Consider the following 22,990-nt stretch of genomic DNA (forward strand, 5'->3'; position numbering starts at 1 on the left):
TTTAACCTTTGCTGATTCCATAATTCAAGCATTTTCATATCTGATTCCATACTTCATGTGTTTTAACTTTTAGTTTTAGGAATATAACTTTTAGGGTGGAGATTAAAGTGTTAAGTGGAAAACCCGATTAAGAACCTAGTAAACAACCTTAAAGTGAATGCAAATCAAATCAACCTGGGTGAATTACATTTAAAAGGTAACATGCTTATCTTGCAGGGTCAGGGTTGGTAGTGTTATGAACACTACAATTTTAAAGTTGAATATATATATATATAATATATTATATATATATATTATATATACATCTTATATCTTATATATTATATATATATATATAGTGTGTGTGTATATATAGTGTGTATATATATATATTTTATATATATATATATATATATATATATAATATGTATATTTATGTGTTAAGAAAGGTAAAATGGTTTCAGGTTGTTTGGTGCCTGGGAGCCTGATAGACTCCTGACTTAAAAGTCAGGTCTTTTTATTTTTTGTATATATACATTTTAATGAAGTTAAAGAGATGGGTTAAAAGTTTAGTGATTGTGGGGAGAAAAACACAAAGTAGAAAAACTTTACTGTTGCCAAGTGACTGTGGTCCAGGGACACAACCACACAAAAAAAGACAGGAGTTGAGAGGGAGAGTTCAGTGTGTGTCAGATAGAGAGGACAGGAATTTTAAGCTCTCTGAGAAGTAAAACTACAAGGCTGTAGGGGCAATAATTAACTGAATAATCAGTTATAGGACTCAGTAAAGTGACCTGTTTAGCAGAGGTGATACTGGAAGTCTAACTTTAGGGAACTCATTTGTTTGATCTGTAGTTGAAGAAGCAGTGTGTTTAGAGTGCAGTTTTTGGGTGTCTCAGGGAGAGATACAAGTTGGGTGAAAAGCATCGAGTGAATATCCAGGAGTTTACTGGATGAAAACCGTTTGCAACTGTGGCAGTCCCAAACAAGATGTCTTTGTGTCAATCTAGTGGTCATCCTTCCCTGGTTTATGTGTCTGTAAAGATATTGCTGGGGTAAAGGAATAATGTGAACTTGAGTCATCTTCTTGTGCTGGTATTGAGATATTTCCAACCTTTCTGTCTGGTGTAATATAGTTCATTTTTTTTCCTTAATAAATATTTTATTCTTTGTGTTCAAGGTTCATCAGCAGACTCCTGTGAACTTGTTCAGTAACTTTCCTCCAAGGTTTCTAAAAAAAGGTTAGGATTTATCAAGCCAGGTTTCATTCTGGGATCGGACTTGTCTGGTATTAACATCAGCTGGGATCATAATAGTAGTGAAAGAACTTAAACAATCTCTAAGGTTGTAGTGGAGCTAGAAGGTCTGCCCTTTGTCTTTAAGTTGTTTATGTAGTCCCCAGATGAAAGGAAGCTAGAGGTATTTTGTAACCATGGGGGTTTCTTGATAGACTCAGCAAGTCTGCAGTAAAGGCAATCATATCCATTAGAGATAAAAATTATTCATGTAGGTCACAGAATCAATGAGCTGTGTTGAGTGTAAAACATGATTAGTTTGAATTTTTGTTTTGGAACATCCCAAAGCATGCCATGTTGCCATAGACATTGGGCTATGGGGATTAGAAAGTTCTTTTGTTCAATTTATCTGAGTGTTCCTCACAGAAGGCAGTTAGAGATTTGGGCCAGGATTTTCTGTGCCCACTGGTTTCGGGTATGTTCGGTGGCGTGAGCGGACAATATGGCGAGAAGGTAAAAAATCGGTTTCATGACATTTTGAAACCAGTTTGAGATTGTCCGCTTCGCCCGCCGATGACGGGCTGTATTTCCCGCCATTGGATGATGGGAACCTCATTGTAATACATCAGCATATTATTATAAGGCCAAACTGCCGGAATCATCTCCTAACCTCGCTAGGCCATCCGCCCACATCAGTGTGATTGCACACTGACGTGTTTCACAACAACACATAAAAGGCGTGCACTTGGTGGGATGCACTTTGGCGGGAACTTGGAGGTGAGTACACAGTAATGTTACGGAGTGCTCACTCAGGTCGCCTGCTGGACTTCACGGTTGAGGCGCGTTGGGGGCAGTTTCAAGGCCTGCTCTGCAGTTGAGGCGATTTGGGGGGGCGTGGGTGGAAAGGGCTGCCCTGCGATTCAGGTGACTTGAGGGTTGGGGGCAAGTGCTGCCCTGCGGTTGAAGGTAGCACACAAGCATGCGTGGGTTGGGGGGATGGTGGACGAGGAAAGCGGACATGTATTAGGGAAACCTTGTACAAAATGACCATTACCCCACAGCTGAGACAGTTCAGGCACAGCCATATTGATATGGTTGGATTTGGGCCTCTAGCTTCTCTGCCCACTCAAACAACGCAGAGGCATCAAAGTGCCATCAAGTGCTGCAGAGCTTTTCACCCCTTGGGCACAGATTGCAAAGTAATGAGCATTTTAGTGGACTGCAGAACAGTTGGACGACTGGGCACATTGTACAATCTCCTTGCTAAAGCAGGCCATGGAGCAGTCACTGGTGGAGGCGCTCACGGCCTTTTGCAATGTCATCATCTGGTTTGGACTAGTCTCTCCCATGGTTCAAGCTAACTGTGCAGCCAAGCAGTGCGGGTTAGGAAAATGCCTGAGCTGAGAGCACAGCATGCAGTCCAGTGGACAAAGCTGCCGCCAATCGGTCAGGTGGAGTCGGGCGGAGGTGGGTAGGGCTTCGGGCAACCTTGTAGCGCACTTATCTATGGCCATCCATGTGGTGGCCAGCACTCTCCGGGATGCGTTAAGGGGTCTTCAGACTTAACCAAGACAGGTTCTTAGTACACCCATTTTAACCCATGTGTCTCCCTCTCTCATCCTGCAGGAGGAGTACATCAGGATCATGGAGCCTGGTGACCTAGTTGTATGCCTTACAGGGAGTGAGGATGATGGAAAAGAGAGTGACTGAGGTTCCTGGATATGCAGAGGTAGGAGCAGCACCCTCTGGAAGAAGGGGTGGCTGGGGATCCCGCACACGCCACCAAATAGCCACAGTGAGCCATCGGTGGTCGACAGCTAGCTAGACCCAGGGTCTATAGATGCTTCTTTTCATTCCTGCAGATGACCAAGAATCAGTGTCGCCAAAGACTACGCATGTCCGGGGAACTGGTTGGTCACATCTGCCAGCTACTTCAGGATTTGGCACCATGAGACATGGAGGGCATCCACTGCCAATGGCCATGAAAATGACCGCAGCGCTCAATTTCTACGCCAGTGGCTCTTTTCAACGCTCACTCCAGGTGATCTCTGTGGGATATTACAAGCCTCCACCCACAAATGCATCCATGAGGTCACAGGGGGAGGCGGTGGCATAGTGGTATTGGCACTGGACTGGTATTCCAGAGACCTGGGGTAATGCTTTGAGGACCTGGGTTCGAATCCCACCATGGCAGATGGTGAAATTTGAATTCAATAAAAATCTGGAATTGAAAGTCTGATGACGACGACTATGAAACCATTGCCAATTGTTGTAAAAATCCATCTGGTTCACTAATGTCATTTAGGGAAACAAATCTGCTGTCCTTACTTGGTCCAACAATGTGGTTGACTCTTAAAATTAGGGATGGGCAATAAATACTGACCTAGCCAGTGACACCCACATCCCATATATGAATTGTAAAGAAATGCCATCTTCGCAAGGGCACACAACTTTGTGCATTTTGCCCGGTACCAGGACAGCCAGGATGCAAGAGTGATTGGATTTGCTCACGTCTCGGGTTTCCCATAGGTGCAGGGTGCCATCGATTGCACACACGTGGCACTCAGATCTTCGTTGCAACACGCAACTATGTCAACCGCAAAGAATTCCATTTGTTGAATGTCCAGCTGGTGTGCGACCATCAGGTCTGCGCATGGTTTCCAGGGAGTGTCCACAAGCCCTGCAGAGGACTGATGACACCTGTGCAGTGGCCTCAGACTGCAGCAGAGAAAAGGTATAACGAGGCTTATGCTGCAACCTGGTGGAGCAGATCATTTCGATGTTGAAAATGAGGTTCCGGTGTCATGTAATGGTGCCACACAGCGTTGTCGCCTGCTGTGGCCTTTACAACCTGGTGCTGCAATGGCTATTACAGCTAGCTGAGGAGGAATTGGAGGTCTCCGATGAGGAGGACGCTGAGGGGGATGAGGGTGAGGAGGTCCTCAAAGGCAATGATGATGGGGATGAGGCCCTCGCAATGGTCAGACAGGGCAGGTGCACTCGAGAGGTCCTCATAGCTGTTAGATTTGTGGAGAATAATGATTACATGCAGTGAGGAGGCACCAAAGATCCTCACATTGCATCTGTGAATGTTTGACACCAGTCTGGCTTATGGCAGTGTGCATACCCTCTGTGAGAATGGTCCTGTCATGGAGATGCAGTGGAGGCCCTAATAGTCACTCGATTGCAGGAGGATGATGACGACGTGCAGTGAGGACACTCCATAGATCTTCACAAAGCCTCTGAGAATGTCTGACTCCTGTCTGTCTGAGGGCAGCTCACTTGCACTCTGTGATTAGGGCCATATCATAGAGATGCAGCCATAAAGCTTTAAAAGGATATGATCCTTTATCCGCCTTCAGCACCTGAGCCCTTCAGGAACACAGCGTCATTGGTCACAGATGCTGAAGAGATGGGGGCCAGCCCCACCTTAAAGAGAGCACACAGAGAGAATGATGGTACCCTGTGATGCCTGCCTGCAACATTCTGGCAGCAATGACAAGCACAGTCAAGGTGCAGGCATCTCTAATATGTTCAGGGAGTGTTAGGCTGGACCATCACTTTGGTCTGAAGGCCACACAGAGCACAGGGAAGAGGCCCTGGACTGAGGCACCTGCTTTTATCTTGTGCAGAAAGGTTTCACATTTGAGTGACAAGAACACTGCTCATCAGAACAAGGAGCCATAGGCAGGGAGACATTCTTGGGAGTTTATTGACAATAGTGAACAGTATGTACAAGTGATTAACACCTGTGCCCAGGCTGTGCAACTGCATCTTCTTAACATTCCTAACACTGCCACTACGTCTTGGTGCTCCCTGGCATCCACAGCGGAGCTGGAGGCAACCTGCTAACTGGTATTATCAGTCTTATCTGTGTTGATCTTGGCGGGTGTCCTTTGGAAGCCCAGACTTAGAGGGCCCCTGGTTGACTCCTTGAGGAGAAGGGATAGCTGGAGGGAGATTGAGCTGCTCTACACCCCTCATGCGTACGCACTATTGGAGGCCAACTATGGCATCAGCGATGGATTTGAGCCTGCGCAGCAATGCGGGAACGACTTCCTGGACCAAGGTCTCCATGGCGGCTGCCATCCTACCTGTGTTGACCTTGGCGTATTAGCATGACGGTGCTGCCACCTCAGTCTGAAGGCAGACAGACTCCTCCCTCGTGCCTTGCAATCTGAGGAGTGCAGCGGACATCCCTTACTGATGTCCCTGAGCTTGCCTTTGCAGCTCCAGCAACAGTGACATGACTGAGTCCAGAGGCTCATCATCTGACTCGGACTCAGCAAATTTCCAGCCTCCAGCTGTCCTCCGAGTGCCGGGCGTTTGGGAAGTCCCTGCCACTGCCTGTTGTGGATCAGACAGTGTGATGTGCTCACCAGATTGTGACCCCGAGACTATTGTAAAGCTAGGTCCCACTGAGGTGTGTGTCTCTGCGCTGGTGGAGGGTGTGGGTGAGCGCTGTGACAGGACTTCAAGGAGGGTGCCTCCAGATTCCTCTTCAGAGGTTTCTTCGGGGCTTGATTGGAGGGTCTGGGTCATGGCCTCCGTCGGCTGTTTCCCACATGTGCCTGCGGAAACAAGGAGAGATAATTAGTGCATGGCAGTGGCCTGTGAAACAGGACACATCACTCACAGCATGGTTGTCTGATAGATGTTGCACTGCTGGATCCTCACTTGGTAAAGCACTGCTGACCTCATCGTCAGTACAGGAATGGTCCAGATCAATGCCGGCCAGCTGGTTGGCTCTGTTTCCAAAGTCCATGAGGACCTTGATTTCAGGCATTCCACCACCGGTCTGCGATCTCTCCTTCTTGTTGTGTACCAGCTTGTCCTGCATGGATGGAGATGAAGAGAGAGTAAGCAGGACGCCTGCCAGGCCAGATGATAAGTATGCCTGGCATGTGTGGGTGTTGAGTGGTCCCAAGAATGGGGTGAGGACAATGAAGGCGTGTGTGATAGAGTGCACGGCAATGTCCCTTGAACTGGCAGTGAATAAGGGCCCTGTGGATAAGTGATGGGTTTCTCTTTTTTCATTCACGAGATATGGGCTTCGCTGGCTGGGCCAGCATTTATTGCCCATCCTTAGTCGCCCTTGAGAAGGTGTTGGTGAGCTGCCTTCTTGAACTGCTGCAGTCCATGTGTGTAGGTACACCCACAGTGCTGTTAGGAAGAGAGTCCCAGGATTTTGACTCAGCGAGAGTGAAGGAACAGTGATATATTTCCAAGCCAGGATAGTGAGTGACTTGGAGGGGATTTTCCAAGTGGCGCTGTTGCCATATTCTTATTCACTCACATAGCCTGTCTAAATCCCCTCGAAGCCTCCTTGCATCCTCTCCCACCTGGTTTGGTGTCATCAGCAAACTTGGAAATATTACATTTGGTCCCCACATCTGATTGCACACATGTGAATAGCTGGAGCTCAAGCATTGGTCCTTGTGGTACCCCATTAGTCACAGCCTGCCAACCTGAGAATGACCCATGTGATCTTTGGGTTGGTCCCAGGAAAGGTGAATAAACATTCAAGATTTTGTAAGAGAAGGGAACTTGGTGGGGGGAGAGGGGAGAAGTAAAAGTAAAACTGAATTCATAGCATACATAGTTATAACTGTATGTCTGGATTTTATGTGCCCCCGCCGGGTGTGTTTTCGGCAGGGAGGGTTCATGTAAAATAGGGCGGGTGCCAAACCTACCACCTTTCCATCCACCCCTGAGTTCACTCCCATAGTCCCCCCGTACTTAAATAAATATTCAAGGGTCCATTGAGCTTGTTTACAAGCCAATTGACCATGATAATACACTGCCCACGCCATAATATGGTTGGCGTGGGCAATTGGGTGGGAGTGGGCAGACTGTTTTTTAAAAACACTTTTTAAAAGGGCAGGAAGCGGGGGGTACTATCTTTGAGATGTGCCCTATGTGCATCAGGGGACAGCCCCCCTAGAATAGTACCCCCACTTTCTTCCTACCTGTCTGCTCTGTAAAACCCACCACCCCCCTCCCTAAACTGCCCAAACCCTCCCTGCCCAAGGCCCCGGACTCACCTTGTTTCTGGATCTGTGGGTCTTCTTCTTGGACCTGCTTTCAGTCCTGGCAGTGGCCTCCAATATGGTCTTGGCGCTGTCAGGATTGGCTGACAGCTTCAGAGGGCAGGACTTCCCCAGTGAGGGCCTGAAGTCCCACGGCAGCCTATTTGCCTTCCCACAGTGCATTATAGATGTGGGGTATGGAGTGAGTCAGTTCCATGTCCACTTTGTTTCCTGGGTGGGGGGGAGCAGGCAAGCCGTGGCAACCCCCTCACAATATGCTGCCTGTAGTGCTAAATAAGTAGTGCTTGCTTTGTTAAATTTTTTATATATATCGTAAGGTTTGTTTTTGTTTGAAAACGTGAAATCTTGCGGCGTAGTTCTGTCAGTTAATTACTAGATGTTTTGATTTCTCTTTAAATGTAAATGGTCTTTACGGGCATTGTAACACCTTACATTCTGCTTTAATTGACAATGCACAGGTTTCCAGAACTGTCTGAAACTCACCAGGGTCAACAAGGAGAGAGCAGAGTGGGGATTGACATGGTTGTGAAATTGACCAGCTAGAAAGTCTTTAAATACTGAACCACAACAGCTGCTTCCTAATCTAGGAACTTGTTCTGAGAGTAGGTTTTCACTGTTTTGGAGTTGATTTCCAACACTTTGGAGGTCATTTCTGCTACCTTGGTTTTTAAAAATTGATCTGCCCTTCCCAGCTGTCAGCTTTCTCAGCACCATGGGTGCAGCTGATGTGGCTCTACTTTAAAACTCTGATGAGGAACACGAGGAGCATCACTAGCAGCGGCTGCCTTTTCCTCAGCTGCATACCGTTCCACGGGACAGAGGGAATGAACTCAGAACTCCATTTTGAAGCAGGTGGTACCCCTAACTCAAGGTATAAAGGAGAATGATCTGGTTTCTGGTCATGACTGAGCAACAGTGCTTCAGGAGGCCCAGCCTTTCTCAACAGGTTGTTGCTGACATGTGCAGCCTCCTGGTATAAGACCTTTTTCAAAGATGGTTATATAGATCAATATGTCAAATAACCAAAGAGGGAACAGGCTATGTTGGATCTAGAATTGTGCGTTGAGAAAGGGTTAATTAATAAGGGGAGACAGTGATGTACTGGTTATGTCACTCCATTAGTAATCCAGTGACCCGGACAAACGACCTTGCATAGGCTGAAATCCCAACATGTCAGCTGGTGAAATTGAAAGCTAGTCTCAGAAATGGTGACAATGAAACTACCATTGATTGTCTAAAAACCCATCTTGTTCACTGTTGTCTTTTAGGCAAGAAAATTTGCCGTCCTGTCCTTGTCCTGTTCCTTGTTCAGTACCACCATTACACAGGAGTTAGTAGTGGTTTTAATCCTTCTAACTATTCTGCTGAGCAAGCTGGAACCATCCGAAGTCTCCGATTTAAATTGGAGTTTTGGATGGTTCCAGGTGCAGGGTAATTGCCCATTGGAAGTTTAAACTACTGGGACATTTCCTGTGCAGTCCTTGCCTGGTGGATTCCGGGATGTCCCCCAGCACATCTTTCGGGTTATGCATCCCAATTAATTTTAAAATCTGTTCATGTGTCCTGATTCATAATAATCACTACACTGAATGTGCGCTGATGTTAAACAATCTACACATTGGGGACTTCGAAAAATCTGATGTCTGTTAACTGTGATCGCTAATAATTTTCCAGAGCCTAAGCTTTAAGGTGTCAGTTGAACACCTTTGCTGATGCTATTGGTGCTGTTTCAGCATCATTCCATGTCAGTTGAACATCAATGATGTCGGTGAAACGTTTATGGCCACTTTGAAGGCAAATAAATGTTCGCAATTGATGTGGTTTGAGCGCTGTGCAATTTCATTTCAGGTCAGTGATTTCACTTGATCAATTTAGATGTCAAATGATGACTGAAAGATTGCTTCGGGATGCAGATCATCGCAAATGATTACAATTGAATACTGTTGCGCGCAGAATGATGTCAAAATTTTTGGGTAGGAGTGGAAGTTAACTGCATGGGTGAGAAAGCATTTGGTAATAATGAATAATGTTAATATAATACCCCCCACAACTATGCCAGCACAATGCTAATTAAAATAGTGGAGATACGAAATCAATAATAATCTTGGCTAGCTGAATGTATAAGTAAAAGGGATCTAATGTTTTGCACTTGTGGCAAAGCCTCAGGAATTTTCATCTTCTTAACATGCCTGGGGCGGGAAAGCTGATATTGTGCCCAAGTGAGTACAAGTTAAAATTAGGAAAGATGGTTAATAAGTTATTTTCTTCACTTGATGCATAAATGTGCCACAGACTCGGGAGGCCCCAAATTTAATATAATGTGGGCTAAGTTAACTGCAGTATGGTTGAATATAAATATATATATATATATATTATATATATATATATATAACTAAATGGTCACCAGTGCCTCTGCATCAGTACCTCAATATGATTCTTATTTTGTGTTGGGATTTCATCCTCTTTTTCACATCACAGCATATATCTCTAAAGAATTTAGAAGACACAACTGGAACATTTTAGGACACAGTATCATGTAATTGTGCACACAGCCACAAAATGCTTCACAAAATGATGCTAACAGCAAATGCATATAATTAAATAAATTCAAACAAGCTTTACAATTGTGCACACAGCCACAAAATGCTTCACAAAATGATGCTAACAGCAAATGCATATAATTAAAGTTGCACTACATCACCCCTCTACTTGTTTTGAAGAACAGACCCTAAATTCAAACAAAGCTTTAAACACAACAAGCTAACAGTATCATGTTGTGAATAGAATGCTATATGATTTACCTCGGTGCATTTAATTGGTTAGTGCATTTGAAAACAACAACAACTTGCATTAATATAGTATGTATTATGTAAACAAAGTCCCAAAATGCTTCCTGGAGGCAGAGGAAAAATGGATGCTGAGAAAAATGGAGTGTGGCTGATACTCATGAAGATATCTGGGAGAAACACCTTATTAGAAATTTGCAGTGAACCTGGTCCACAATATTTCATCTACAGCTGTTTTTGTTAAAAGTTTTAACTGTTAGCTTTTGGTAAATACTACTAATATTTACAACATATATTTTAATAAACTGGACATTGAGACTGTGTAGCCTACACTTTTTCAAACATGCAAATATTTATCACTAACTAAAATAACATTCTATAAAGCTTCAAAAGCAAATATAATTCAGAGTTTAACACAATTTTAATAATTAACAAAATAAGGTTGAGTTGATGTACAATACACAAAGCATGCTTATTAAAAAATTGAAGATCAATGAGCTTGACTAAATTGGAAGCATTCAGTGAGTTTTGTCAGTTGTGTTACGACTGCGATGGGAGGAGTATGCAGTTTATCTAGTCCCACCACTCCACAGGCCGTACTATTAGTGTAAATGTTTAATGCACTCACCAAAATGGCCAATTATTTACCTTCGTTACTGTTAGACCTAGAATAAAAGAGACTTTAACTAAGCTTCTTTCAATAAACTCAATGATTGATTTATTGTAAAACAAAACTTTTTTTTAAGACAAGTTGCAAGAACTGATTAACACACAATTTGTAATCTGGAAGTGTCTCACACACACACACACACATACACACACACACTTACACATACAAACAAAGGACAAACAAATAGGGTCTCTGCAGAGATGGTCAGTTGAAGAAAAAAACTGTACAAAAAGGATAAAGTTCGCAGGGTTCTGACACCGTCAATCTGGTTCTACCTCGTGCAAGGACAGGTCGCCAGTCCCAGTAGATGTCTGGAGGTTCTCACAAATGGAGCTTCAGCGTGGAGGAAAATAAAGCCGGAACAATCTTTCTTATCTCAGCCTCTCAGGTTTCCAAATACAGACAAGATCCCCTGAGATGAGGATTCCTCACTGGAAACTGATACCCACACTGTATTTCAAACAAGGCAAGGAAAGCGTGATCTGGGCAGCTTTTCCCCTTCTCAGTTCATTCCCAACTGAGTTCAAAACAACAAGTTCAAAACATAAAGCTCCTCCGGCAGGTAATTTCCAGTATCACCTTTGCCTTTTAAACCCACCAATTAAAGTTTTCTTGGAAAAGGCATGCTTGTTCACATTCCGAGGATAAACTCATGACTTTTTTTAAAAAAAAAAATCCCAAGTGTCCAAATAATGCAATGTCCTTCCAAATTTTAAAAGAAAGTACAGTTCTTGAAGATATGGTTCTAACAGTTGTTGTCAAGTTTGGTAACTCCTGAAAGGAGGGGAAGGGTGAGAAACGGGTAAAAAAGATATAGGTTGTAAAACAATAAAAAATGCATATAATTAAACCACATCACCCTTCTACTTGTTTTGGAAAACAGAAAGCCCTAAACTCAAAGAAAGCTTTAAACACAACAAGGCAACTTTTGTAGTCAATTTGACAATCGTCTGTCAGATTGTCAACTTTTGAATAATGCTAAATTTGAAGATCTTATGCAGTGTAATTTATATATCTCAATTATCTTGTGTTAATTAGGATGTTCAGATGTTAAGTACCATGGAGAAAAGCATGACTTCCAAACTGAAACCAACTGAGTTGGTGGTACTACAGAAAGCACACCTTATTTTCACCCTTGCAACACAATGCAGGTTGAGAGGTATGGTGCAAATTTTTCTATGCCATACCATTTTCAGTTGCCAATGTGGTTAAACACTCATTGCCCATGTTGTACATCATCCAGTGGACAGGATAATTTATCCTCTAGATTTATCCCAAGGCCAAGTGAGATCACAAACTCACCAGATGTGAAATAATCCAAGACATTCATGCCAAAGGTCTACAGATGCAGTGAAAATTTAATGACCGTTGTTTTTTTTAATTCATTTGTAGGCAACAGAATCCAGGGATTTGAGTTCCATTTACAAGCAAGTTATCGAAATGATCACAAATGCTTTCGCTGTGCTGGACATCGAGTTTCAGAAACTGGACATGTATGCTATGTCACACTTTAAATATACTTTAAATATAATTGGAATCAGTGCAAACATTGAAGTAATAGATTGAAATGAAATATAGTTTCTCATTTGCTTTCCTATAATCGAAATATTCACTATGCATGCACAGAGGTGTAAGGAGAAAATGAACACCAAGCCAAAGAAGCACATATTAGGATAAGTGATCAAAAGCTTGGTTGAAGAGGTGGGTTTTAATGAGGGTCTTAAAAGAGAAAAGAAAGGTGGAGAAACTGAGAGATTTATCATTCTGTTCCTGGTGAATATTGCATAATGATATAAAAAATGTGATTTTGAGCTTTACATTGTGAAGGTGACAGCATATCTTCACAGATTTATGAATGTCAGCATCATAGGATTTTGTGTCCTGGCAGCCAATTTATTTTTCAGGCTGCCTGCAATGTTTCTGGTGTAGCACAGACTACTGAATTTTGTCACATTGTTAATGGGAAAAAACACAAAAAATAGACAAATGTGCACAGGAGCATAGTCATATACTCAAATGTACACATATGTTTAAATAAAGCATGCACACAAAATGATAAGTACATGTAAACGCATGTGCTCTAGGGTAATTATAATTTTCTGGATGGGGTTGGTCATTTTTATGAAGTCTTTATGTGCACATTTTGCTGTGAGTACGCAGAGCACCTTTCAGCCAACTGTTCATACCATAAGTTTAAATGTAATTGAGGTATTAGGATACTATGAAAAAGCTTGGCATATGTCAATAGAACATAAGTTGTCACATGCATAGTGATACACTTGATATTACAGTAACATAGCATTTGCTTGGTAGTTTTAACTGTAAAACAAAATAATTTGCAGTGTCCAAGAGGGATGTGACTTTTGTGAGTTGTCCGGTAGATTTAAGGCATTGTACATGAAGGTATGTTTGTGGAGGCCATAGGGAAGATATAGAGAGGACTGTTAATTCAGTGACCACATTTGTAAGTCCAGAAATGTTTGTAGTGAAGCTTGCTGAAAGGCGATCAGTATCAGGTTCTGCCCTTCAGCCTTTTAATGTTCCTCCTTGTGGTCCTCTTGGTATGCCTGGGGTTCTTGCCTCTTGGGGCCTCCATAATGATACTTCTTTGCTGGGTGAAATTATGCAGAATACAGTATATAATGACCCAGAAGCTTTCAGCAAGCTACCTTGCAGACCTGGTGGTGCTGCAGCATAGCAATCTCAGTGATCAACTGAGTGGATACCACCACGTCATTGTACCCTTGTCCAGATGATGAGCTGGAATATCTACAGCTGTCATGAGTTATGGCTCTAGAGGAAGCTGTGATTGCCCAGGAGAGTGCTGAAGCTTGCCTTTACGGGAATGGTATTGGTAGTTGATGGATTGCATTAAATTAACATATTGTGACAGTTGTATTAACTTGGCAAAGTTTGGTGTTGCTGTTTGCCAATGAGCTTAACATTGGAATCCTGTCTTATTCATGCAGTTAGGGGCACTATGTCAGGGAACATGTAGGCCACTAGGACACGCTTGATAAACACTGAACCTTACAAATTAATGCTATTGCTTGAAATAACAGTTTATAAAATTTCAGGCCATTGATTGTTCATGGGAAGGAGATGAAATTGCTTGCTTGAACAAAAATTGGTCTTGTTTGACACAAATTAATTACTGATTGACTTATATTGCTGATATCCCCAATGAAAGTATGAATTAACTTCATACCATTAAAAGCTAAGGACCGTTGGGTTCTTGAATGACATTGGCCATGCCTGTGACATGATTCTGATGTATTGCCCCTTGTAAATGATCACTTGTGCAGGTTAATGATAAATGGAGGTATGTGTATCTGTACCCCTAGATTCTAACATGGTATTCATTCATTCATTCATTTGTGCTCTGCCCTGGGCCAGATCCTTGGCTCATTGTCTCCTGATGCTTCATCGTGACCTGTTTGCTTGGCAGTTCTTTTTTGACAATGGTGGTTTGCAATTGCCTTCCATTCTCAGGGGCAGAGCGAGAAGCAGGGCCCAAGAACATCTCAACCGGAACAAGAATCAAATCTGTGCTGTTAGCCTTATTCTGAAGCACATGCTAACCATCTAGCCAACTGAGGAAACTGGTCTTCTAATGTGGTAGTAGAGCGATATAAAGCAACTAGAGAAACCCTACAAAAATGACCCTGCTTTCTGTAAATTATGCTGCATGTAAAACAAAATACCAGACATGTAAGTAACTTTGTGCCTTTTTTGACCAGTGAGAAAGGAGAACTTACTCAAGCTAAAATTGCCTTCCAGCAAGAAAAAGAGGCTTACAATAAACAGTACAGAAATCAGCAACAGGTGAGATATGCCAGCAATAAACATGAGAAAATGGAGCCGGTTTTCATTTTTATGGTACTTGCAGAAAGGCCAACTGTTATGAGCCCTGCCTGACTCTCATAGAAAGAAATATCAGGAGTGGGGGGAGGGAGTGCATAGAGATGACACATCTGCTGCAACTACCAGTTGACCGCCCTGCTAAAGGTGAAAATTAATCCCAATGTTATTAATAGGATATTATCACAATACTGACCAATGGTAAAACAAGATTCCCACATTGTTTTAATTTCCAAATTTTTACGTAAAAAGTTAGTCCTCAGTTGCTTTCTCTTGGGAATAATTGCCTGAACACAGCTCTTAAGGAAACCAAAGCAAAGTTTGTTTGCCAGCAGAAAGCCATACTTTGCACGGAGTCCAGGCACCTTTTAAAACAGTTATAACTGCATTAATGTGAAGTGGTTTTAACCTGGCTTCAGTGTATTTGGATGCAACGTCACTCAAATTAAATAAAGGCAAGTGCTGAGAAGAGCTCCATTTTCTCTGGTGACATGACGCTGAAGAGCCAACAATATAGTCCTGTGTCACTCATAGCAAGTATCGCTCTCAAACAAATACCTCCAGTATAAATACGTCCTTAAAACAATTTAAAAAGCTGTTGCTTTATGCAATTTTATTTTGTGCATTGAAAATTAAGATGCGCCAGTTGCAACGCCAACACAAACCCAAATTCTGTGTAATATGCCACAGAACATTATGCTTTTGATTAGGTATGCCTGTACAACGTCTCAACAACATAACAGAAAAATTTAAAAGATAAAAATTTCTATCTGTTCCAGGTGCCCTACCACCCACTCAGACACATGCCACTAAAGTTTTGGGAGATTCTAGTGCTGTTTTAGGATGATAATTTAGTTACTTTTTTACTTTAGAATTATAAATAGTGAAATTGCAGCAAGGTATCACTGCTACACTGCCTTTGGGTTTGCAGTATCACTGGAATAGTTCCAGAATAGATCATTCTACTTTCTTAGTACTCTGCCACATTAAATTCCTGCTCATCTCCATGGCAGTATGCCACAAAAATCTTAGCTGTCACAGACGCAGTTGAATGCACTGCACTCAACTATAGTGTTAACCCATGATTCATTTATGGTGCTAATGCTGTTTGGTGGCAGCGTGCTGATAAGGAATTTTATTCAACATTTGAAAGGGTGATATTATTCATAAAAGAAATAGAGATATTAAGCAATGCTGTGTTCAGCCATCATATTGGGCTTTGCAATTGGCAAGAGCTAAGAATGGTGCAAAACTCAATTAGATAAATAAAAAAAACTTTAAGATTACAGAATTTAGTTTATGATACAAAAACTACAAAATTTTTGCCTCTCACCATATTCAAAAGTCAATTTTCAATAAGTTCTAACCCTTAGGAACATGTAAAACCCTGACGCTGTTATGTAGAAATTTCCACTGAACTAAGTTGGTAGCACTATTTCCTCTGTGTCAGAAGGTTGTGAGATCAAGCCCCACTCCAGAGACATTAGCACTAGGCCTGAACGTCCTCAGAGTGGCCATCTGAGTCAGATTACCACTCCGCTCCTGCTTTCCTATCTGAAAATTTTTTCGATCTTATCCTGCCCGACCTTCCAACTCGGGCAGGGCAAGATCTGGGCAGTGCAGCATGTCACGAGGGCCTAGCTTCAAAGGCAGCTCAGTCAGATGTATAGGGGACACACCCCCTTTTTTACAGCACTAGTTGCCGTGAATCAGGTAAATTAAAGGACCAGCCAAGTTTAAAGGTCCTTGACAGGGCAGGGGAGGGGGTAATTTTGGTGGGGGGAGTCAGGTCGGGCCTGGGAGTGGGGTTGGTTGGGCCTCCGGAGGGGGGGTGGGGTTCAGTTTGGGCCTTGGGGATTGGGGATGGGTTCTGGTTGGGCCTCATGGGGGTTGGGTCAGCCTGAGCCTCGGAGGAGTGGTGAAAGCCTGGATTCGGGCATTTTGGGGCATAGTCTCGATGGCGGGAGGCAGGGAAAAGTCTCAATAGGGTGGGGGAAGAGTCCCAAAGGGTGGAGGGAATCCTGTAGGTTTGGGGGGAATTCTGTGGAGAGGGGAATCCTGTGGGGGGGAATACCGTGGGGAGGGGCAATACCATGGTGGGAGGGGGAGTCCCCGTGTGGAGTATAGTCGGTGGGTGGAGGGAGTTGCGTGGGGGTTCAGGGCTGTGGTAGGAGTCCCATAGGGAGATCGGTGTGCATCTGTACAATAGTTATCCAGAAGTTGGAAGTGGTTTTAATTCTTCTAACTTTTTCAGAGTAACTATTGATGTAACACAGTCAGAACCATCCGAAGTTTGAGATTTACGTTTTCAGATGGCTCTCAGTGCAGGGCAGTTGCCCAGGGGAAGTTTGCACTTCCCAGGCAATAGCCGTGCAAACTTTACCAGGGAACTTCCGAGGCAGTGTTGCCCAGTGCAACTTTTGGGGCAGCCCCCAGATACGACGCCCTGGAGCTCGGAAGTTATGGCCGACGTAAACTGACACTCCAGTGCAGTACCAAAGGAATGCTGCATTGTCAGAGGTACTGTATTTTGGATGATACATTGAACTGAGGTCCCACCTGCCCTATTAGATGAATGTTAAATTTCCCAGGTTCTCTTTGAAGAAGCTTATCCAGCCAATATTTATCCCTCAACCAATATCACTAAAACTGACTGGCCATGAAATTGGGCTCTGTAGCACCCATTTTGTTGAGCACTAGGAAAGAGTGCCTTTTCACCTCTAAAATGGCGCCCCTGGCTCATGTACATACTTTTGGTGCTAAATGCAACAATTGTCATTTTGGTGAGGGCATTAACATGTGCGCAATGAGTAACTGCCAGAAGTATGCAGAAGATATAGATCATCACATCAATTAGCATATAATGCTGATCTGATACCAGTGTTGCAATTTTGGAGCTTAATGGTCCAGCTAAAGCCCTCTCTTAACTTCACACAGCTGAATACAGATTCCACAGCAGGAAGGACCCCTCCAGCAATGCTATATAAAGGGATCAAGTTACTTCTATGTCAGTTGCTCATTGCTCAGCCAAGCATTCATAATGAAACTACCTGAGAACTGTTCCAGTAGAACCAGATGGCCAGACACCTGCATCCTTCACCTGTGCTCATGATGAATGTTCAGCTGAGCGCCAAGACTCCAAATGCATTAGCCCAGCAAAGGTTTTGTTTTGACAACTGACTGGAGTGTTTACTTTGCTTGATTGGCATATTTACTTGATTATAATAAGTTATTTTTCTGTGATCTCTTTTGTTAATGTCTGAATGTTTCTTTGGACAAGATTAAGAAGTGTGAAGTGGGTAAAGGTTTTGTTACTGATAATATAATTGCCCTGTCTGATTGACAATTTTATAGGTTTGTAGGAACAACATTCTTTTTTCAAAGAAGATTTCTGAATGTGTGTTTTTTTTCTCAGCATTTCAATATATGCTATTGTTATATGGATCATTGGTTCTGTACATGGTGCATCCTGGGTAAATGGACATGGAGGCCATGGAGGCCATCGAGGGTGTATAAAGGGGGCATTGAGGTGGCATGGAAGGGACATGGGGTCATGAGTAAGACCTTTTGAACTTAAATTTCAAAAGGTTTCCAAATCCAGATTATGCTTCATGACTCCTCTGAGGAGTCGTGAACCACAAGTCATGGAGAAACTGGCTTGATTCCACAAAAATTATGTGGATTTATGCGATGCCTATTACTGTAGTGGGGCTAGCCAGGTCAGAAGTGCAGGGCAAAAACAAAAATACCTGGAAAAACTCAGCAGGTCTGGCAGCATCTGCGGAGAGGGACACAGTTAATGTTTCAAGTCCGAACGACCCTTCAACAGAACTAAGTAAAAATAGAAGAGAGGTGAAATATAAGCTGTATTTCACCTCTCTTCTATTTTTACTTAGTTCTGTTGAAGGGTCATTTGGACTCGAAACGTTAACTGTGTCCCTCTCCACAGATGCTGCCAGTCCTGCTGAGTTTTTCCAGGTATTTTTGTTTTTGTTTTGGATTTCCAGCATCCGCAGTATTTTGCTTTTATCAGAAGTGCAGGGTGCTGGCTTGATACACACACCCTTATCTCATGCCAGTGAAAATAGCCAGTGCCAGGAATGAGGGCAGGAGTCCCCGAATCGGGCCCCAGCTTTCATTTTTAAAGACTTTGGGTCAGCCCAACCCAATGAAAATCCAGGCCATTGTGTCAGACGTCTCTCCTTCACCAAGGATGTCCTCACTCAAATCTGCCACCTGCTGCTATAACTGTAGCCTCAGAGCAGGGTAAGCACGGCATTGCCAGTGAGTGAATGTGATGGCAACCATGAACTTTTATGCTCTTTCCATGCTGGAGCAGGTGATATTTGCAAAATCTTTCAATTTGCTGCACACTGTTGCATAAAGAAGGTCAGTGATGCTCTGTATGTCAAAACAGCTGAATACATTTCATTCTCTCTTGTTAGAGGGAAGTAGGTGAAGTGAGCACATGGCTTAGCAAAGTTTGCCATCTTGCCCATGCTGTAGGGTGCCATTGACTGCATGGATGTTGTTTTGTGCGCACCTCTTTTTAAAAGTTCTTTCATGCAATGTGAGCATCGCTGGCTAGCAAGGCCATTTTTTTTATTACCCATCCCTAATTATTTTTAAATTAATTCATGGGATGTTGGCGTCACTAGCTGGGTCAGCATTTACTGCCCATCCCTAATTGCCCTTGAGAACTGAGTGGCTTGCTAGGCTATTTCAGAGGGCATTTAAGTGTCAACCACATTGCTATGGGTCCGGAATCACGTGTAGGCCAGACCAGGTAAGGGCAACAGATTTCCTTCCCTAAAGGACATTAGTGAACTAGATGGGTTTTTGCAACAATCGGCAATGGTTTCAGGGTCATCATTAGACTTTTAATTCCAGATTTTGAATTGAATTCAAATTTCACCATCTGCTGTGGTGGGATTTGAACCCAGGTCCCCAGATCATTAGCCTGTGTATCTGGAGTACTAGTCCAGTGACAATACCACTACGCCGCCGCCTCCCCTAAATGTGCACATTTCTTTTAAAAAATTCTTTCATGCGATGTGAGCATCAGTGGCAAGGCCATTTTTTTTATGACCCATCCCTAATTGCCCTTGAGAAGGTGGTGGTGAGCTGCCTTCTTGAACCGCTACAGTCCATGTGGTGTAGGTACACCCACAGTGCTGTTAGGAGGATATTCCAGGTTTTTGACCCAGCGACAGTGAAGGCATGTGATATAGTTCCAAGTCAGGTGGTGTGTGGCTTGGGGGAGAACTTGCAGGAGGTGATGTTACAATGCATCTGCAGCTCTTGTCCTTCAAAATGGTTGAGGTTGCGGGTTAGGAAGATGCTGTTGAAGGAGGCTTGGAAAGTTGCTGCAGTGAACCTTGTGCATCATAGAATGTTTATGGCACAGAAAGAGGCCACATGGCTCATTGTGCCTGCGCCAGGCGAAAAATGAGCCAAACAGCCTAATATCACTTTCCAGCATTTGGTCCATAGCCCTGCAGGTTTCGGCACTTGAGGTGCATATCCAGACACCTTTTAAATGAGTTGAGGGTTTCTGCCTCTACTGCCTTTTCAGGCAGTGAGTTTCTGACCCCTACTACCCTCTAGGTGAAAAATGTTTTCCTCATCTCCCCTTTAATCTTTCTACCAATCACTTTAAATCTATGCCCCCTAGCCACTGACCTCCCTGCTCAGGTAAATAGGCCCTACCCGTCCATTCTATCCAGGTCCTTCACAATTTTGTGCATCTCAATCAAATCTGCCCTAGGTCACCTCTGTTCCAAGGAGAATAACCCCAGGCTGTCCAATCTTCCCTCACAGCTGGTTTTTTCCAGTCCTGGCAACATCCTCATAAATCTCTTCTGCACCCTGTTGAGTGCAATTAAATCTCTCTGTTGTGAGGTAACCAGAATTGCACACAGTGCTCAAGTTGTGGCCTAACGAATTATTCATACAGTTCCAGTGTCACCTCCCTGCTCTTATATTCTATACGTTGGCTAATAATGGAAAGGACTCCATATGCCTTCTTAATATGCCACCTTATCGACCTATCCTGCTACCATCAGGAATCTGTGGACATTTACTCCAAGGTCCCTCACTTCCTCTTACACCTCTCAGTATTCTCTTATTAATGTGCATTCCTTTGCCTTGCTTGACCTCTGCAAATGCATCACTTCACACTTCTCTGGGTTGAATTCCATTTGCCACTTTTCTTCCCACCAGACCAATCTATTGATATCTTCCTGCATTCTATAGTTATCCTCCTCACTATCACCAACGCAGCCAAATTTTGTGTTGTTTTCAAATATCTTGACCATGCTCCCTACATTTACGTCCAAATCATTAATATATACCGGGGAAGGCAGTGGCATCATGATATTGGCACTGGACTAATAATCCAGAGACCCAGAGTAATAATCTGGGGGATCTGGGTTCAAATCCACAGCAGATGGTGAAATTTGAATTCAATAAAAATATGAAATTAAAAGTCTAATGACGATTGTTGTAAAAACCCATCTGGTTGACTAAGGGAAGGAAATTTGCCATCCTTACCTGGTCTGGCCTGTGTGTGACTCCAGATCATGTGGCTGAATCTTAAATGCCCCTCTGAAATGGCCCAGCAAGCCACTCAGTTGTATCAAACCACTATGAAGTCTATAAGGAATGAAACTGGACGGACCACTCAGCCCTCCTCACTAACATCTGGGGGCTTGTGCCAAAATTGGGAGAACTGCCTCACTAATTGTCAATCAACAGCCTGACATAGTCATACTCACAGAATCATACCTGACAGATAATGTCCCAGACACCGCCATCACCATCCCACCAGCAGGACAGAACCAGCAGAGGTGGCAGTAGAGTGGTATACAGTTGGGAGGGAGACCTCAACGTCGACTCTGGACCCCATGAAGTCTCATGGCATCAGGTCAAACATGGGCAAAGAAACCTTCTGCTGATTACTACGTACCGCCCTCCCTCAGCTGATGAGTCAGTGCTCCTCAATGTTGAACACCACCTGGAGGAAGCACTGAGGGTGGCAAGGGCACAGAATGTATTCTGGGCGGGGGACTTCAATGTCCATCACCAAGCGTGGCCCGGTAGCATCACTTCCGACCGAACTGGCTTAGTCCTAAAGGGCGTAGCTGCCAGCCTGGGTCTGTGGCAGGTGGTGAGGGAACCAACAAGAGGGAAAAGCATTCTTGACCTCATCCTCACCAACCTGACTGCCGCAGATGCATCTGTGCATGACAGTATTGATAGGAGTGACCACTGCACAGTCCCTGTGAGACAAAGACCTGTCTTCATATTGAAGATACCCTCCATTGTGTTGTGTGCCATTACCACTATGCTAAGTGGGATAGATTTTGCACAGATCTAGCAACTCAAGACTGGGCATCCATGAGGCACTGTGGGCCATCAGCAACAGCAGAATTGAACTCAGCCACAACCTGGAACCTCATGGCCTGGCATATCCACCACTCTTTCATTAGCAGCAAGCCAGAGGATCAACCTGGTTCAATGAAGAGTGCAGGAGGGCATGCCAGGAGCAGCACTGGGCATACCTAAAAATGAGGTGTCAACCTGGTGAAGCTACAACTAAGGTCTACTTGCGTGCCAAACAGCGCAAGTAGCATGCAATGGACTGAGCTAAGCGATCCCACAACCAAAGGATCAGAACTAAGCTCTGTAGTCCTGCCACATCCAGTCATAAATGGTGATGGACAATTAACCAACTCACTGGGAGAGGAGGGTTCACAAATATCCCCGTCCTCAATGATGGGGGGAGCCCAGCACATCAGTGCAAAAGACAAGGCTGAAGCATTTGCAACAATCTTCAACCAAAAGTGCCATGTGGATGATGCATCTCGGCCTCCTCTGGAGGTCTTCAGCATCACAGTTGCCAGTCTTCAGCCAATTTGATTCACTCCACTCCACTCCACATCACTCCTCAAGAAACGGTTGAAGGCACTGGGCACTGCAAAGGCTGTGGGCGCTGACAACATTCCGGCAATAGTACTGAAGACGTGCTCCAGAACTTGCCACGCCCCTAGGCAAGTTCTTCAGTACAGCTACAACATTGGCATCTGTCTGGTAACTTGGAAAATTGCCAACAAAAAGCAGGACAAATCTAACCCGGCCAATTACCACCACATAAGTCTACTCCCGATCATCAGTAGAGTGATGGAAGGGGTCATCAACAGTGTTATCAAACGGCACTTGCTTAGCAATAACCTGCTCACTGCCGCCCTGTTTGGGTTCCGCCAGGATCACTCAGATGCCTGGTTCAAATGTGGCCAAAAGAGCTGAATTCCAGAGGTGAGGTTAGAGTGACTGCCCTTGACATCAAGGCATCTTTTTTAATGGGTGTGGCATCAAGGAGCCCAAGCAAAACTGGAGTCAATGGGAATC

The 22,990-nt window shown here is 43.8% G+C and overlaps 1 protein-coding gene across 1 annotated transcript in view; it reads left to right on the forward strand.

Moving 5' to 3' along the window:
* The window catches only part of LOC144691353 (uncharacterized), a 190,679-nt gene that overhangs the window by 157,631 nt on the left and 10,058 nt on the right, over positions 1-22,990 (forward strand). The window contains exons 16-17 of the mRNA XM_078559370.1: positions 12,113-12,213; positions 14,461-14,545. Of these exons, the coding sequence (XP_078415496.1) occupies positions 12,113-12,213; positions 14,461-14,545 (186 nt within the window). The remainder of the gene's footprint in view (positions 1-12,112; positions 12,214-14,460; positions 14,546-22,990) is intronic.

This window comes from Cetorhinus maximus, chromosome 2 (genome assembly GCF_964194155.1).
Source record: "Cetorhinus maximus chromosome 2, sCetMax3.hap1.1, whole genome shotgun sequence".
Taxonomy (NCBI): Eukaryota; Metazoa; Chordata; class Chondrichthyes; order Lamniformes; family Cetorhinidae; genus Cetorhinus; species Cetorhinus maximus.